Source organism: Vipera ursinii, assembly GCF_947247035.1.
Source record: "Vipera ursinii genome assembly, chromosome: 1".
Taxonomy (NCBI): Eukaryota; Metazoa; Chordata; class Lepidosauria; order Squamata; family Viperidae; genus Vipera; species Vipera ursinii.
The window spans coordinates 353,268,751-353,288,278 of NC_139512.1; the positions used below are offsets into that span (position 1 = coordinate 353,268,751).

Sequence of the window (19,528 nt, forward strand, 5' to 3'; positions counted from 1 at the left end):
TGCCCTTTCCCAGGCTTCCACTAAGGCATCCGCCGAGCTGTGAGCAGTGGAGGCAGGTGTTTTGTGTTTTTTTCCCCTTGAAAAGGTTTCGCCTCTCATCCAGGAAGCTTCTTCAGTTCTGAAGAAACCGCTTATTGGATGAGAAACCAAATGTCCAGTTGCCTTTTGAAAAGCACCTTTGGGATAGCTCTTGTGGGGGGGGGGTCTGCCGTACCTTTGAATGTCTTATTACGAGGCCGGTCATTAAGCAAGGACGACCTGCAGCTTCGTCTCCGGGATGAGAGAAACTGATCCTTAAAATAGACTAGCATTTCAAACTTAAAACCTGTTGAGTCTTTCTTTTGAAACTTTCCACCTACCAGCTCTTTTTAAACGCTCTTCCTGTTTTGTGTTTCAGGATTATTCCTATGTTTATAAGCCCGAGAACAGTCAGGCTTTCATGGGGTGTTCCATGTTTGCACCATTGAAGACTCTCCCAAGCCAGTGTTTGCCTGCCATCAAACTGCCAGAGGAGTGTGTTTATCGGCAGAGTTGGACTGTTGGCAAGCTGGATTTGCTTCCACCAGGACCATCGATGCCATTCATTAAAGAAGGGTAAGTGTTTCTTTGTTGTTGCTGCGAAGTCGTGTCCGACCCATCGCAGACCCCATGGACAACGTTCCTCCAGGCCTTCCTGTCCTCTACCATCTTCTGGAGTCCCTTTAAGCTCACGCCTACTGCTTCAGTGACTCCATCCAGCCACCTCCTTCTCTGTCGTCCCCTTCTTCTCTTGCCCTCGATCTTTCCCAGCATTAGGCTCTTCTCCAGTGAGTCCTTCCTTCTCATTAGGTGGCCAAAGTATTTGAGTTTCCGCTTCAGGATCTGGCCTTCTAAAGAGCAGTCAGGGTTGATCTCCTCTAGGACTGAACAGTTTGATCGCCTTGCAGTCCAAGGGACTCTCAGGAGTCTTCTCCAGCACCATAGTTCAAAGGCCTCAATTCTTTGGCGCTCAGCCTTTCTTATGGTCCAACTTTCACTGCCATACATTGCAACTGGGAAGACCATGGCCTTGACTATACGCACTTTTGTTGGCAGGGTGATGTCTCTGTTTTTTAGTGTGCTGTCTAGATTAAGTGTTTCTTTAAGATGAGACAATCAAAGGATTTCATTCAGTTTAAGGAACACTTAACACATGTCTTCTTATAAATGTATTGGTCGGAAAGCATGGCTATGTTTTACTGAATCCAGAAGCATTTCAGCAAGGCTTAGGTTTATTTATTTATCGAACACTTTTTAAAGTGATAACGACACTTGGAAAGTGTATCAGAATAGAGCTGGAAGGGACCTTGGAGGTCTTCTAGTCCAACCCCCTGCTCAAGCAGGAAACCCTACACCATTTCAGACAAGTGGTTATCCAGTTTTTTTCTTAAAAACTCCACTGGTTACCGGTAATTGTTCTAACTTTCAGGAAATTTCTCCTTAGTTTTAACTTGCTTCTCTCTTTGGTTAGTTTCCATCCGTTGCTTCTTGTCCTGCCTTCGGGCGCTTTGGAGAATAGCTTGACTGCCTCTTCTTTGGGGCAGCCCCTGAGATACTGGAATACTTCAGTCATATTACCCCTGTTCTTTATGTCATAACATAATTTATCATTACTTATTTTTTTCCATTTAAACATTATTAAAAATATTTAACAGATGTACAATTTCATTGCAGTACTTAATACTATCAATTTAATTTTAATAAGCTATGAAGACTATTAAGACTAAATACAAACTAGGAATTCCTCTATCCTTCTGGAAATCTGATAGTGCTGGGTATGTGGAGTGTGTGTATGTGTGTCGCAATGTTTTTCTCTGTTATTTGTAGTAAAAATGTGTGTTAAGTGTTCTATTCCATTGAAAAAGATCCTTAATAAATTGCAAGGTCTCCAATCAATGTTTGAGACTGATTGCTTATTTTTAACAGCAATAAGCAACAATAATATTTTTTTCTCTTTTCAAAGTAGTGCACAAAGCACTAAAAATATAGCATTCCTGTAAAATAAAGAATATCTGAGAGAAAGCTAATGTAAGATACAGTTATTTTAACAAGTCAAGGAGGTGTGGAATCATTTGTTGCTTCTACCTCCTTGCTGTTTACAGTTAGTCCTCGACTTACGACTAGTCATACTCGCAGCCGACCTGTAAGCTGTTTGTAGCACATCTTTGCCAGGAACCAGCATTTACTTCTAGTTTCCAGCAATAAAGGCTCTATAACGAACCATGGTTTCTCTTAATGACCATGACATTTGGTTAACAGCTGGGGCATTTGCTTAACGACACAAAAAGATTAATAAAATCAGGTCCAGTCACATGATGAGCCAATTTATGATCATCCTGACTTATGACTGTACAGCATTGATGTCAAACTCGTGATGTCGTGTGACATTGCGCAACGTATCGGGACGGTTTTTGACATTGCTGGCAATGGGGTGAGCGTGGCTTCCGCATGACGCATCCGGCCCGTGGACTGGCAGTTTGACACCCCTGCTGTACAGCTAGTCTTCGACTTACAACTGTTCGTTTAGTGACTTCAAAGTTATCACTGAAAAAGTGACTGATGATCATTTTCCCCATTTACAGCCACTGCAGCATCCCCGTGGTCACGCGATCCAAATTCAGACGCTTGGCCACTGACTCACATTTATGACGGACGCAGTGTCCTGGGGTCATGGGATCCCCTTTGGCGACCTTCTGACAAGCACGGTCAATGGGGAAGTCAGGTTCACTTGACCCACCAGGTTACTAACTTTTAACAACTGCAGCGATTCGGCTAACGGCTGTGGCAAGAATAGGGGTCAAAGGGGGCAAAAGTCCCCTAACAAATGTCTCCCTTAACAGAAGCGTCAGGCTCAATTGCGGTCGCAAGTCGAGGACTACCAGTACTTGACCAGCTCCTTGAAAGAGTACCCGTATAACTCTTCATAATTACGCTTTGGTTGTTATATGTCCCATTGGCTTTAATAAGCACACTGTTTGAAAGTCTTTGAACGTTTATTGTTTTATCGGAGAGGACAAAATGGGGAGCAGTGAAAACAAAGTCTCGAATTAAAAGCTTTTCCCTTCCTTCTCTAGGGACGGGAGCACCATGGATCAAGAGTACGGCCCTGCCTACACTCCACAGACACATACCCCTTTCGGCATGCCACCCAACAGTGCCCCCCCAAGCAACAGCGGCGCTGGGATCCTCCCGTCCCCTTCCACCCCTCGCTTTCCAACTCCTCGGACTCCAAGGACACCTCGGACTCCCCGCGGGGCGGGTGGGCCAGCAAGCGCGCAAGGCTCTGTCAAGTACGAGAATTCAGATTTGTACTCGCCGGCCTCGACACCGTCAACCTGCAGGCCCTTAAATTCAGTCGAGCCGGCCACAGTCCCGTCAATTCCGGAGGCGCACAGCCTCTACGTGACCCTCATTCTGTCCGAATCGGTGATGAACCTCTTCAAAGACTGTAACTTCGACAGCTGTTGCATCTGCGTTTGCAACATGAACATCAAAGGTGCTGACGTCGGCGTTTACATTCCAGACCCAACCCAGGAAGCCCAGTACCGGTGTACTTGCGGATTCAGCGCCGTGATGAACCGGAAGTTTGGCAACAGCTCGGGATTGTTCCTCGAGGATGAGTTAGACATTTTGGGTCGCAATTCGGAATGTGGCAGAGAAGCGGAGAAGCGCTTCGAGGCCCTTCGCGCGGCTTCGGTCGAGCAGAGCGGGAGCTTGAAAGAGTCGGACCGGCTCCCCGACGAGCTGATCCTTTTGCTGCAAGAACAGTGCACCAACTTGTTCTCGCCGTTTGGAGCAGCCGATCAAGACTCCTTGCCCAAAGCTGGGGCCACGGGCAATCTGGCACGTGCCGAGGAAAGAGACTGTTGCTACGACTGCTATCTCGCACTGGAACACGGGCGCCAGTTTATGGACAACATGTCGGGAGGGAAAGTTGACGAAGCGCTTGTGAAGAGTACTTGTTTGCATCACTGGTCGAAACGAAATGGTAAGTGCTTCCGGTTTCGCTGCTAGAATGAAAGAGTGTGTTTTGAACCCCGCGTAAAACGTGGACTCACAAGCGGATAGTTCAGTGATGGCGAACCTTTTAGAGACCGAGTGCCCAAACTGCAACCTAAAACCCACTTATGTATCATCGGGTGTTGGGTGGGCATGGCCCTTCAGGTGGGTGTAACCAGTTGGGTGGGGGTGGCCAATTGGCTGGGCGTGGCTGCAGTGGTAGCTGCAGACTGGGTGGGACTAAAAAGTTCAATCAATCAATTCCACCTTTGCGAGAACATTTTCCCCCCACGAGAAGTTGATTAATTGAACCTTTTTTGGGGGGGGGGTACATGATGGCAGAGGCCTAAAGTGAAAAGGTTTTATAAAACCCAGCTGAAGGCCTAGGACTGGGGCGACGGCACGCGTGACCGCAGAGAGGGCTCTGCGTGCCACCTGTGGCACCCGTGCCATAGGTTCGCCACCACGGGGATAGTTGATTGACAAGGCATGCCCTGATGGTGTTACATCGTTTGGTGATGAAAGGTCTGCCAAGAAAACAGCCAAGCTCAAGAGAGCACCGGGATCTCGACAGCTTAACCCTGAGCCACAAATACTCTCTTCCATCCGGAAGCAAGAACTTGCTTCTCTGTCCTAATGGATCTAGAACCGTGTCTCTCAACCTTGGCAACTTTTAAGATGGATGGACTTCCAACCCCCAGAATTCCCCAGCCAGCCTTGCTCTTCGGCATCTTCAAGTTGCCAGGTTGAGAAACCCTGATGAAGAAGGACCTGCTCCACGCTGCTCAGACTTTTGAGGATTTTACTTTTCAGCGAACAGAGACAAGGAGAGCAGGAAGCATATAGTGATGTACAGGTAGCCCTGTAGGCCACCTTGGCTCTCTTATGACTCGTGGACTTCAACTCCCAGAATTCCTGAGCCGGCCTAGCTCAGCTTGGAAACCTCTCCCTTTCCCCTCAGCATGGCTGGCTCAGGAATTCTGGGAGTTGAAGTCCACAAGTCATGAAGGGACCATAGTTCCCCCATGCTGGCTTAGAAATTCTGGGAGTTTGAAGTCCACGAGTCATAAAAGAGCCGAGGTTGCCTAACCCCTGAGCTATAACCAATAGCTTAATGACAATTTCAAGTTACAACGGACTCCCCCAAAAAGGGAATTGCAACCCAGTTTTGAAGTTACGACGTATCCCCCTCCCAGCAGTTGTGTGACTGCATTTTGGGCGCTCCAGTTGGCCAGGGCGAGTTGTCGTAGCGCCCCTTCTCCCCCCCCCCCCCCCGGTCACATGAATGCAATTTATAACTGTTTTTGCCAAAAACAACCTTGGTGATTGCTTAATAACCCCTGGAAACAAGGTCGTGAAAGCGGACAACAGTCACCTGGAGACCCGCTGTGCAACTGTCATGACCTATGGCTAATTATCAGGCTCAATTATGGTCGTACCTGGAGGACTTACCTGTATATGAAGAACTTGTAACAGCTGGTAGGAGGAGGCATCAACAGGTTTAGTTTAGATATGGAATTGCGTTTTTTGTATCAGGTAGCATTTGATTTACTTTCAAATAGAAAGCTAGTCGGGTTCTCTAAAGCATTACTGGCCCTGGGGAGGCCTGGTTGAAATGCATCCCCAGTCAGAAAAGCTCTAATCGCTTTCTCTCTCAGCCCAGCTTAACTCCTGAAGCTGTTATTGTGGGAACACCCAAAGTGTTTTACGTATGCCACTTTAAGCTACTGAATGAAAATTGAGATACAGATAGATAGATAGATAGATAGATAGATAGATAGATAGATAGATAGATAGATAGATAGATAGATGATAGATAGATGATAGATAGATAGATAGATAGATAGATAGATAGATAGATAGATAGATGATAGATAGATAGATAGATAGATAGATAGATAGATAGATAGATAGATAGATAGATCTAAAAAAATATTTATAAACAGCCCTAAAGTAATTCCTGGAGTGTGATCAAATCAATCTGGAACAGTCAAGTCAAACCAAAAGTAAAAACAATCTGGATTAAAAACAAAATGCAAGCTGATACTATCCCTAAACTGCAAAGCAAGCCGAGAAGAAGGAGAAGGAGAAACAGCAGCTATGAACACCTAGTGCAGAATTATGGGTGCGATTTGCTACTGATGTCCTCACCAGCAATTTGAACAGTTGTGTTCTGTAGCCTTTGTGTCACCCACCGAACCCCGAACAATTACAGTCACGGGGAAAAGTTACCACTTCATATACAACTCGAGTCGAGTTCAGGAATGTTGGAGCTGTTTAGCCTGCAGCGGGGGGGGGGGGACTGTGTGTGTCAAACTGGGGGCCCGCGGACTGGATGCGTCACTTCCAGGCCACGCCCACCTCGACTCCGCAAAGGGAAAAAACAGACTTGGCTGGGGGGAAAAAAGAAATTTTGTAAGCTACAGGCAGTCCTTGACCGATGACCTCTATCGAGCCCAAAATTTCTGTTACTAAGTGGGACAGTTGTTAAGTGAACTTTGCCCCGTTTTTACAACCTTTCCCGCTACAGTCGCTAAGTGAATCTCTGCAGTTGTTAAGTTAATAACCCGGTTGTTAAGTGAATCTGGCTTCCCCCCCATTGACTTTGCTTGTCAGACGGTCGCAAAAAGGCGGTGACACGTCTTTGGGACGCTGCAACTGGCGTAAAGACAAGTCAGTCGCCGGGTGTCTGACTTTTGATCACGTGACCACGGGGATGCCGTAACAGTCCTAAGTGTGAAAAATGGTCCTATGTCAGTTTTTCAGTGCCGTTTTAACTTCTAACGGTCGCTGAATGAACTGTTGCAAGCCGAGGAGTCCCTGTACTTGGAACGCCAGTGACAAAGTGGAACGTAGGAATGCTGCTTAATCAAGTTGAAGATTTGGGATCCTGCAGTCTGCGGAACATCTGTGTCAGTTTTAGCAATCTGCATTCAGTCCAGGACAGGTGGTCCTCATTTTACAACCATTCTTTTAGTGACCGTTTAAAGTTACCGTGGCACTGAAAAAAAAATGATTTACGATTTTTGTTCGCCGCTTAAGACCACTGTCGCATCCCCGTGGTCACATGATCGAAATTCAAACACCAGCAGCAGGCTCCTATTTATGACCCTTGCAGGTTCCCGGGATCACACGATCGCTTTTTGTGATTTTCTGACAAAAGTCAATGGGGAAGCCAGATTTCGCTTAACAATCGTGTGTTCCTGACTTAATAAGTGAAGTGATTCACTTCACCACTGTGTCAAGAAACGTTACAACATGGGGCAAAACTCCACGCCTCGCCTTGCTAAGCCACAGATATCTGGGGCTCAGTTGTGGTTGTAAGTCAAGGACTACCTGGATAACTTTAAGGAGCTAGTCAGGCAGTAGTTGGTATAAATCAGGGGTGAGCAACTATTGCAACTTTACAACCTGTGGACTTCAACTCCCAGAATCCCTGAGCCGGTCTTCCTGTCATGAGATAGGAGCCTTGCAGAGGAGATCCCGATTTGATCCTGGAAATTTCCACAGGGATGCTTTCTGCAGCTGTAGTGACTGCGTTGTAATTAATCGGGGGACCGACTTGGGTTTCTCCTGGCTTAGATATTTTTCTCCCTCTTCCAACTTGTGGAAACTGACAGGTTTCTTACAAAGAAGGTGATCACTAACAAGTCCTCACTCAGCGTCACCAAAGCGTGTTAGCTTTAAATAGATTGAGGAGGGATCGAATAACCTTCTGCACAGGTATCTGAGCAACAGAAAAAGGGCAAGATCTGTTTCTTTTAATTCTGCATGGTTTATGTTACAGGAAGGCCTTTCTCTTGAACCTCCAGGGAAAAAAAAATAATGATAAGAAGAATTATTTGATACTGAAATCAACTGTCCCTGAGATGTTGAGCCCTAAATTAACTTCCTTCCTTCCTTCCTTCCTTCCTTCCTTCCTTCCTTCCTTCCTTCCTTCCTTCCTTCCTTCCTTCCTTCCTTCCTTCTTCCCTCCCTTCCTCCCTCCCTCGCCAAAAGTTGCCCCTTCCTTAATCCTATGTATCTTGAGCTATAAGGCCTGGCCTTTAGAAACATAGCTGTTAGCAATTAAAAGCAGTGGTCAATTTTCCGCTTCCCAATTTATCTGAATGAACGTTTGTTCTTCCAATTGTAGACGTGAGCATGCAGTGTTCTCAGGATGTCCTTCGCATGCTGCTCTCGCTCCAACCAGTTCTTCAGGACGCCATTCAGAAAAAACGAACGGTTCGATCCTGGGGTGTACAAGGGCCCCTCACGTGGCAGCAGTTTCATAAAATGGCTGGACGAGGCTCTTACGGTAAGCGTTGTCTGTGAAACATGACTATTCTTTTCATCCAGGAGTCTCCAACTTTGGCAGCTTTTAAGAGTGGTGGACTTCAACTCCCAGAATTCCCCCCCCCAGCCAGCAAGGAATTGAACTCCACAAGTCTTAAAAGTTGTCCCTCTGCTTTAATTGATGGGGTGCTGGGTGTCTGTTTTAAACGGTCTTTGCTTTTATTGGTAGAGAAGAATAATTCTGGAAATAGCTTAAATGGTGGTTACAGAACTGTGGCGAGAGACTGGAGATGAAAACTGCCCAGGGTTGCGAGAATTGGAGGAACATAAATGTGAGAAAGGGACGTGGTGGCTCAGTGGGTTTGGACGCTGAGCTTGTCGATCAGAAGGTCGGCAGTTTGGCGGGTCAAATCCTGAGTGCTGCATAACAGAGTGAGCGCCTGTTACTCGTCCCAGCTTCTGCCAACCTAGCAGTTCGGAAGCACGTAAAAATGCAAGTAGAAAAATAGGGACCACTACGGGTGGGAAGGTAACAGCGTTCCGTGTGCCTTTGGTGTCTAGTCATGCCGGCCACATGACCACGGAGACGTCCTCGGACAAGCACTGGCTCTTCGGCTTTGAAACAGAGATGAGCACCAGCCCCTAGAGTCGGAAAACGACTAGCACGCATGTGCGGGGGAACCTTTACCTTAAATGTGAGAAACACATTGTAGCAATTGGCCACGCGTCTAATGTGTTGCCACCCCAGAGTACAATATAACAAACCATGCAGCGTTATTTCATAGATTGTGATCAAACCCTAGTTTGCCCACCAAATAATTGCCTGCTCGAATCAGGCATTTTCGTGGGCGTTTTCAATTCTTATCTCCCTTTCTTTTATAACTGCCAAATCCAAGCCACGAGGGACATCATGACTAAAAGTAAAACTCTAGATTGTCTTTTGGAAACATTTTTGCAAATTTAAAAGTTTTGGCGATCAAATTGGTAAGTATGGATGTCCACAGAGGAGGCATAGGAGAGGGTGTGTGTGTGTGTGTGTGTGTGTGTGTGTGTGTGTGTGTGTGTGTGTGTGTTTCAAATGAACATGAATTTGAGGACGGGCCTGGTGTGTTGTGGACCATGGGTAACACGAAGAGTCCTAGACAACTCTGTGTCATATAATATATGTGGGTATATGCATATTTCTGTATTTATTTATTTATTTTTGTCATATTTATGTAGTGTATATCGGTGACCCTTTGAGAGCTGAATGCAACGATTAGTGTACATTCAAAGTGACAATAAAGTTATTCTTATTTTAACTTAGTGACTGAACAACAACAATTATTCCATACCTCTCTTATGGAGAGAAAACTCCTTGCAGTCTGGGACAGTGATTCCATTACTAGAACTAGTAGTTTTACTATTAGTTAAGACTTAATATTACCACTTAGTCTTCATTGTGTTGTTTCCAGTCTTTAAGGGGGTTGAGCTGACTTCCATCAAGAGAGCCAGTTTGGTCTAACAGTTAAAGCACCAGTCTAGAAAGCAGGAGACGGCGAGTTCTAATCCTGCCTTACCATGAATGCCAGCTGGGTAACTTTGGGCCAGCCACTCTCCCTCTCAGCCTAACCCAACCTTTACAAGGTTGTTGTGGTGGGCAAAACAGGAGGAGGAAGGCGCGTGGGATATGTTACCTGCCTTGAGTTATTTGTAAACATAATACTTGTAAAATGTTATCTTAACAAAGCTTTGTGTACAAGTAATAAAAGGCGGAATATAAATACAAGTCAAAAACAAAAATGAAAACCAATGGCCTAGAATTAGATTCTTGTTGTGCTTTGCAGATGCATTGGGGTAACAATTCTCAGAACCCCACAGGCAACTTTCTATGAATTTTGGGAACTCGTCTGAAAGTGTGACGGACAAGTTTGTGATATTCCTGCTCCGTTAGGATACCTAGGAAGAAAACGATATATAGATTTATTGATTTATTTATTTATTTTATTTCCTTCTCTTCCCCCCCCCCCCCCCCAGGAACTGATGAGTCTCCTGAACCCCTCCCCATTCCAACCTTCTTGTTAGGGCACGATTATGACTTCTTGGTGCTGTCGCCTTTTGCCTTACCATATTGGGAGAGGCTGATGCTGGAGCCCTACGGATCTCAGCGAGACATCGCCTACGTGGTGGTGTGTCCAGAGAACGAAGCCCTGCTGAACGGAGCGAAGAGCTTCTTCCGAGACCTCACTGCAATATACGAGGTGAGGAATTTAAGGGCATGTGAGTTCCAGGGGCCCCCCTCCTCCATCTCCCCTCCCCCCCCCAAATGATCATCCATCAACCCTGCATTCCAGCTGTCAGCGAAAAGTCCTGCAGGGCCCTATCTGAACAAAGCAACTAAAATGGATGGTCGTGGAAGATAAAAGCTGCTTCTTTTGAAGGTGCCATCCTGTGGTTACATTTTGTACTGCCCTCCTGCAGTACGACGCCAGGCCTCGTCGTTTGGGGACGCTAAACTCTTTGTTGTTTTCCAAAAGGCCACGATTGCCAGCCTTCCTAAAATAATATATAGGTAGTCCTCAACAACAGTTCGTTTAGTAACCGTTCGAAATTACGGCGGCACTGGGGGAAAAAAACGTGGCCTACGACCATTTTTCACACTCAGCAACCATTGCAGCATCCCCCATGGTTATGGGATCAAAATTCGGACACTTGGCAACTGCTACAATGGTGGTAAATGTGAAAAATGGTCACAGTTCACTTTTTCCCCAGTGCTGCTGTAACTTGAAGACTACCTGCATGAAGCCTTGGAGACCATATCCTAACATGGCTTTTATCTGAGATTATCGTGACTTTTTCTAACGTAACGTTGGACTAAATTACATCCTGCCAAGGGGACATTCAGTCAAAGAGAGCTGCGCTAGGCCTGTTCAGATTCCACATATATTGTGCCGTACACAGCAATGAAGGACAAAATGGAAGAAGTAATCAAGTATAATTTGGGAGTGAGCGAGAAAGCCCTTTGCATCAGAAGCTATAATTTTTAAACCTAAATTGCTACCGTAGAACGCGATGCGTTATTGCAAAGGTTGCTCAGAACCAAGCAAACAGAGAATGGTGTTCAGCTGCTGCCAAAGTAAACTACAGAGCAAATTTTAAAGTACTCTTAAATCAACCTCTCTTGCTTGTTTGTCCACCTGCATTCCAACTTTTGGCATTCTTTGATGTGAACAGTAAAGGACCAAAAATTTGTTGGAAGGCTTAATTAGTAGAAACGGCACTTGCTTCTGTTTGCGGTTGCAAGTAGTCCTCAACTTACAAGAAGTCATTTAGTGACCGTTCGACGTTACCGGGGCCCTGAAAAAAGCGACTTATAATCTGGTCAGATGATTGATATTCAGATGCTTGACAACGGACTCACATTTATGACGGTCGCAGTGTCCCGGTGTCGTGATCCCCTTTTGCCACCTTCTGGCAAGCAAAGTCAATGTGGGGGGGAAGTCAGACTCACTTTACAACCGTGCTACTAACTTGGAACAACTGCAGTGATTCAGCTGGCAAACGTGGCAAGAAAAGTTGTAAAATGGGGCAAAACTCACTTAACAAATTCATCACTTAGCAACATAAATTTTGGGCTCAGTTGTGATCATAAGTCAAAGGCTGCCTGTAGTCAGGGTTCAGGGTTATCATGAACTTACCTTGGGGCTACTTACAACCCGGATTTCAAATTCCGATGGTGACCCCTCTTTCTCCCGTCACATGACTGAACACTGAACGTTTGTGGCCATTTTTTAAAAAATCCCATTTATATCCCGCCCTTCTCCGAAGACTCGGGGCAGCTTACAATCTAAAGCACAAATCAATGTGCTTAGCAATAGCCTTCATTCTATGTATATGCCTGCTTATTAGGGCTTTCGCCCGCCCCCCCCAGCGGCATTATTACAAAGTCAGCTTATTGCCCCCAACAATCTGGGTCCTCATTTGCAGTGTCCTGTGTCATGTGACCTCATTTCCTCCCCTCCGCCCCCCCAAACCCCCACATTTCCATTTTTTTTGGCAAAATTGAGTCCATAACGAACCATTGGTTCATTGAACAACTACAGATTAACTTAACAAGTGTGTTGATTTGCCGAATGACCACTGCAAGAAAGATTGTAAGATTTACAACTGTCATGACTTATGGCCTGGGCAGGTTCCATTAGGGTCATACTGTTGTTGTTAGCTGCGGAAGTCCTGTCCGACCCATCGCCACCCCATGGACAAAGTTTCCTCCAGGCCTTCTTGTCCTCTACCATCTTCTGGAGCCCATTTAAGCTCACGCCTACTGCTTCAGTGACTCCATCCAGCCACCTCATTCTCTGTCGTCCCCAATTAGGGTCATAGTGGGGTCTATATTCCCCAGCATATGTTCTCTTAGATGGGTTAGGATAACCTGCTTGGCCCAGCGGGTTGGACCTTGGGAGTCCATCGGCAAGAATCCATCCCCAGTGCATTGCATTCACCGGGCCTTCCTTCTTGCGTCTCTTGTTTTGCAGTCCTGCAAACTCGGCTTGCATCGGCCCATCTGTAAACTGTTGCCGGACGGGATCATGCGAGTGGGATCCACCGCTTCAAACAAACTCTCTGAGAAGTCTGTGGCTGAGTGGTTCTCGCACACAGCTCATGCCAACAAGGAATCGTTTTCTAGACTCAAACTCTATGCTCAAGTCTGCAGATACGATTTGGGTATGGTTTCTATCCCACTCACCCACCCCTCCATTTTTCCTCCTAAAGGGATACTCTGTGTGTGTGTGTGTGTGTGTGTGTGTGTGTGTGTGTGTGTGTGTGTGCACACACACTCTCAGAACAGTGTTGAACATTTTATGGTACTGGCATTCAAAAGTTCAAACTCACCATCCCTGCCCTTGGTTCTTCAGCCTATCCCTCTGAAATCTTGGACAAATTTATTCATGTTATTTGACGCACCTCTGCTGCGTGTGACTTTTATCGCAGCTGTTACTGAGTATGGTGATAGGCTGATAAGTCAGACATAGGGGTGGGGGGAAATGGCATTGCCATCTTGTGTCCAGAACATGCCTTGCAACTCTTGAGAGGGATATATTTTTTTTTTACTGCAGCCCCAAAGCTTGAGAAATCCTTTTGGTTTCCAACTCCTTCCTTGTCTGTTCCCCCCCCCCCATACCCTGCACGTTTGCCACAAAAATGCAAAGCTTTGCAGAGCATTTGGGGCTGTGTACCAAGGTGTTCAGGTGATAGTAGCTCATGGGGAATGCTGGGAGGGAGAAGGTGGTTTCCAGCTCAGAATTACGTGGGGGGAAAATGGATGGGGTTGGGTAAGCTGTCCTTCACGAGCATCTATCTGTTTTTTTGAGATTGGCATATCTTTGCTGCAATCTAAAATTTTCGAGCACCCCCCCCGCCCCCTCAGCTGAATGGATGCTTCGTGTAAATCAGGGGTCTCCAAACCTTGGCAGCTTTTAAGACTTGTGGACTTCAATTCCCCAGAATTCCCAGCATGTGCTGTCTGGGGAATTCTGGGAGTTGAAGTCCAAAAGTCTTAAAAAGTTGCCACAGTTGAAGACCCCTGGGTTTAAATAAATAGCAGTGGTGCCACAAGATGGGCCCAGCGGAATCAGCAAAAACAAAACCGCTGACTTCTAGATCCCAAAGGTGCTTTTTTTCCCCACAAGGCAACTGGACTTTCTTGGTTCCCCCCCCCTCCTTTCAAGACTCTCTGCTTCTCCTCCAAGAAGCTTCATTCAGAAGAAAGTCCAGTTGCCTTTTTGGGGGGAGAAAAAAAAACACCTTCGGGACCTAGAGATTCAGTGGTTTTGTTTTTTGCTGATTCAACCGGGCCTCTTGGAGTATCATTGGTGTTCTTCAGAAGTTAAACATGTTTTCAAGGGGGGGGAGGTGGAAAACCCCAAGAAAGTCCAGTTGCCTTTTTTTTGGGGGGGGGAGAAAATCACCTTTGGGACGACCATGACCTGGGCCATCGAGCATCTCCATAGACACTGATTTCTGTGTGCCTTTTTCTGTTTCAAGGTCCTTATCTTGCTACACAGCCATTGGACAATTCCTTGCTTTCCCAGTCCAACCTCGCTCCTCCCACCAGCCATCCTGCTTCCACCCAGCCCCAGGTTGCAGGCAGCTGCACCCCATCATCCACCGCCAGTAACGCTGCTGTCCCGATGAATCCCAGCAGTGCCATCACCTCCGCTACCACCACTGCCAGCTCCACCTTGACCACAACCGCTGCTTCATCCTCTTCTTCCAGCCTGGGCACCTTGATGCCGGCCAGCAAGCCCTCTTCATTTCCACCCTTCGGCAGCATGAACAATGCGGCTCCTTCCTCCCACCCCACGCAGCCCACGGCCATCCAGAACGGGCAGGCAGGGATACAGCACCCGCAGCAAGCACCAGGGTTAACGGGGGAAGTCTTGTCTGCCCCGACGCAGACGCATCCGGAGGTTTCTGAAAGGTAATGTTTCGTTCAAGCGGGCGTTGATGTCCGGCTAGTCCTCAGCCTACATCCGCTCATTTCGTGGCCCTTCGTAGCTACAACGTGGAATGGGACAATCCCATCACGGCCAACTCACCACAGCCAGCTCGCTGCGGGACAGTTTTTAAACGGTTGGGGGAGTTTAATTTTATTTAAAATAAATCAAAACATGGTTTTCAGTTTTTGTTGTTCACATTTCATTCTGTTCCTCCTTCCCCCCCCTCCCTTTCTTTAATGATTCTGTTCTGCCCCTATTAGTGTATAATATTAGCGTAACTCTTGTCCTGCAGCGAATTGTCCCACAGCGAGTTGGCCATGGTGACTTGTCCCGTGGCGAATTGTCATAGACCCGTTACAACAGTACTGAAAAAAGCGATTTAGGGTTGGTCCTTGCACTTACAACTGTTAAAGCATCCCGAGGATCACATGGTCAAAATTCAGGTCCTTGGCCACCGGCATGCATTTCTGATGCTTTCAACAGCCCCATAGCAATAGCAACAGCACTGAGACTTATATACCGCTTTGTAGTTCTTCACAGCCCTCTCTAAGCGATTTACAGAGGCAGCGTATTGCCCTCAACAATCTGGGTCCTCGTTTTACCGACCTCGGAAGGACGGAAGGCTGAGTTGATTTTCAGCTGGACAGAATCGAACTCCTGGCAGTGGCCAGTGAGGTACGACTCTTGACAACCGCTTAGCTTAGCAACAGAAATTCTGGCCCCAAAGTTTCCTGTACTGATTTTTAAAACTTAAGACCACATCCTAATTTTCCCCCAAGAAGTCCAGAGTTCTTAGAAATTTTCTCCCTGTTCCCAGTTTTATGATCACGGTACAGCCCGGAGTGGTGACTGGTTTAGCTTTGCCAAGTGCTCTTCATGACCTGCAAGGACTTTGACACTTGCATGTTGTTGTTGCCCGACTCTTCAACCCGGATTCACATTGCCTCGTCTGTCTTTAAAATACACTGGAATACAGTGGAAGATTTTAATCATGAGCTTGTCTTCACACTTCTGCAGCTGTGTTCATCTTGCCACTCTGCGTCACGCTGCCTGTGCAGAAGAGTAGATGTGTGTGAGAAGGATACGCAGTGTGAAAATAAGTGAATAGTGTGCCAACGTCTATTCCTTATTTCCTGAGGGCATCGTTCTTAATGCCTGTTCCTCAGTGATTCCGTAGGGTGGATTATTCGTCTCCTGATTTGTTCAGGGTTCTTAAATACAGGTAGCCATCGAGTTAACGACCACAATTAAGGCCCAAATGTGTGTTGCTGTGAAATTAATTGAGTTTTGCCCCATTTTACAACTTTTCTTGCCACGTTTGTTAAGTGAATCACTGCAGTTGTTCCCCAGAAGCGGTGAACGCTCTAACACTGGAGGTTTTGAAGAAGAAACACAACAGCCATTTATCTGAAATGGTATAGGGTTTCCTGCCTGAGCAGGGGGTTGGACTAGATGACCTCCAAGGTCCCTTACAACTTTACTATTATGATTATGATAGTAGCACGGTTGTTACGTGAATCTGGATTGACTTTGCTGGTTAGAAGGTCGCAAAAGGGGATCACGTGACCCCAGGGACACTGCAACCGTCGTAAATGTGAACCAATTGCCAAGCATATGAATTTTGATCACCTGATCCTGGAGAGGCCGCAACGGTCCTAACTGTGAAAAACGGTCATGAATCACTTTTTTTGAGGGCTGTTGTAACTTCGACCAGTCACTAAACGAACTGTTGTAAACCGAGGACTGATTGTATGGCCTCCTAGCATTTTAACTCTTCCGTAGAACTGCCTAGGAACCTGCACTGAAGAATGAGAAGACACAAGTCCAGGGGACGTGGAGGCTGTGTTCTTTTGCCTGTGTGTCATTCTTGTCTTTTGCTCATGTACACACCAGGGCTGAAAAGTGCCAGGCTGTGAAGTTTCAAGAAGTGGTAAATTGAGAGAAGGGGGTTGTCTCCAATTTGTCAGGATAAAAGAGGGTGTCACTTTTAAGACATTTTAAGAAGAGACTGGACAGCCATTTGTCTGAAATGCTATAGGGTTTCCTGCCTGAGCAGGGGGTGGACTAGATGACCTCCAAGGTCCCTTCCAACTTCTTCTTCTACTTTGTCATCATCATCATTATTATTATTATTATTGTCGTTCAGTGGGGATAGTTGGAGTGAGGAAGGTAGAGATGGTGGGTCAGGGTTGCCTTCATCCTCTCTGCAAAACAGACTACCTCTCTAGGTCTAGGAGACAATTTAAATACAGGTAGTCTTCGACTTAAGAGCCACAGTTGAGCGCGTACATTTATGTTGCTAAGTGAGACAGTTGTCAAGTGAGTTTTGCCCCATTTTGACAACCTTCCTTGCCACAGTTGCGAAGGGAATCACTGCCATTGTTAAGTTAGTAACACAGTTGTAAAGTGAATCTGATTTTGCAAACGGTGATCCCACGACCCTAGGGCGCTGCAGCCGTCATCAAACACAGGCGAGCTGCCAGCCGTCTGAATTTTTATCACGTGACCCTGGGGACAGTGCAACAGCCGTGTGAAAAATGGTCCTAAATCCCTTTTTTTTTCAGGGCAGTAGTAACTTCGAACAGTCACTCAAGGAATGGTTGTAAATCGAGGACTACCTGTCCTGGATGGGGAATGCCTTCTCTTATGTGGGAGGAGCGCAAATAAGCCCTGTTGAATGGCAAGCGTTACACGGGAGTAGTTTTATTTTCGTACAAGAGAGAAACTGCCGGCATCTCACAGCAGTTCTGTTTTGCCATCTTCCAGCACTATGGAACGGGACAGAGTTGGAATTCCCACCGATGGCGACTCCCACGCCGTCACCTACCCGCCGGCCATTGTTGTTTACATCGTGGATCCTTTCACGTACGAAAAGAAAGAGGAGAACAGCTCCTCAAATGTCTGGACCCTTGGGCTTCTCCGCTGCTTTCTAGAAATGATCCAAAGCCTTCCTCCTCACCTCAGAAACATCGTGGCTGTTCAGGTAAGCCGCTGAGTTAAGGTAAGCAGTTGCCCTGAAGGCAGAACAGGAAGCAATGGACGGCAGCTCAATCGGGGAGAGAACCGGTCTAGAAAGGAGAAAATTTCCTGTCAGTTCCACAATTGATCAGGGGGAAGGACTTGTCTTTAGATGTGGTGGGTGCTCCATCATTGGAAGTTTTTAAGAAGAGATTGGACAGTTGTGCATCTGAAGTGATGTATGGTCTCCTGCTTGGGTAGGAGGTTGGATTTAGAAGATCCCTTTGGGTGGGGGTGGCCAATTGGCTGAGCGTGGCTGCAGTGGTAGCTGCAGACTGGGTGGGACTAAAAAGTTCAATCAATCAATTCCACCTTTGCGAGAACTGTTTCCCCCACAAGAAGTTGATTAATTGAACCTTTTTTTGGGGGGGTACGTGGCAGCAGAGGCCTAAAGCAAAAAGGTTTTACAAAACCCAGCTGAAGGCCTAGGACTGGGGTGACGGTGCGCGTGCCCACAGAGAGGGCTCTGCGTGCCACCTGTGGCATGCGTGCCATAGGTTCGCCACCACGGGCCTAGACATTGGTATCTGAACATAGATCTTTTTTCATATTCATATTTTACTCTGCTTTTTTTAATCTAGGGGACATGTTAATATATATTGCAAGCCCATATATGATATGCCATCTGCTATATAAATAGTGTGCCCAGATTAATAGATATTTCTCTCTCTCTCTATCTGTTTATCTCTATCTCTTTCTGGTCTGGTGTTTAGCTTGTTCCTTGTCAGTATCTGTTGCAACCTGTCAAGAACGAAGACAGACAGATTTACACCCAGCACTTGAAATCCCTGGCATTTTCTGCCTTTACACAGTGCCGAAGACCACTCCCAACATCAACCAATGTGAAAACGTTAACAGGGTTTGGCCCAGGCTTAGCTGTGGAAATGGCACTCAAAAGTCCTGATGTGAGTACTGCAAATGGGAGAACAAGGTGAAATTCTAGTAGAGTTTTGAGAAATATTAGCTGAATAAAAAAAGGTGGTTTCAGGCTGTCAGCGTAGGTTGGTCTCAATGGGGAAGGATATGGAGGCACTTCTGAATTCGTAGCCCTCTGTGCTATAGAGGTGGAGACTGTCACAAGTTACAGTGCCTCTGAAAACAGTGACTTGTGACTGGTCCTCACACTTACGACAGCTGCAGCATCCCTGCAGTCACACGATTGCTGTTTGTGACTTCCTCAGCCACCTTCAGACAAGCAGAGTCAGTGGGAGAAACCGGATTCCCTTAATGACCGTGGCAAAAAAAGGTCATAAAATCAGACATAGTTACGCGGTAACACTGCATCGCTTAGCGATGGATGTTCTGGTCGCAGTTGCGGTCGTAAGTTGAGGAGTAAAGGTAGTCCTTGACTTGTAACCACAGCTGAGCCCAAAATTTCAGTTGCTAGGCGAGAGTTGTCAATTGAGTTTTGCCCCATTTTATGACCTTTCTTGCCACCGTTGTTAAGGGAACCGCTGCAGTTGTTAAGTGAGTAAGACGGTTGTAAAAGTGAATCTGGCTTCTCCCATTGACTTGGCTTGTCTTGAAAGTCGCAAAAGGGGATCACGTCAGCCCCGAGACAATGCAGCCGTCATAAACGCAGGCTGGTTGCCAAGCTTCCAAATTTCGATCACATGAGGGTATCTGTACTTGGAAGTATAATGATGTTCTTTAACTCCAAACTTCCTATCTTGGCAACCTGATTAAAATATTAGAATTACGGTCTATTTATGCCTGGGCCCCAGGTTTAACTGATTGAC

General features: G+C 46.4%; 1 protein-coding gene across 2 annotated transcripts in view; it reads left to right on the top strand.

Moving 5' to 3' along the window:
• Window positions 1–19,528, top strand: part of MED13 (mediator complex subunit 13) — a 157,667-nt gene that overhangs the window by 116,409 nt on the left and 21,730 nt on the right. For both annotated transcript variants that reach the window (XM_083379645.1, XM_083379646.1), the window contains exons 15-22: window positions 398–594; window positions 3,093–4,006; window positions 8,153–8,314; window positions 10,309–10,532; window positions 12,807–12,996; window positions 14,317–14,752; window positions 17,538–17,754; window positions 18,503–18,694. In XM_083379645.1, coding sequence (XP_083235771.1) covers window positions 398–594; window positions 3,093–4,006; window positions 8,153–8,314; window positions 10,309–10,532; window positions 12,807–12,996; window positions 14,317–14,752; window positions 17,538–17,754; window positions 18,503–18,694 — 2,532 coding nt within the window. The remainder of the gene's footprint in view (window positions 1–397; window positions 595–3,092; window positions 4,007–8,152; window positions 8,315–10,308; window positions 10,533–12,806; window positions 12,997–14,316; window positions 14,753–17,537; window positions 17,755–18,502; window positions 18,695–19,528) is intronic.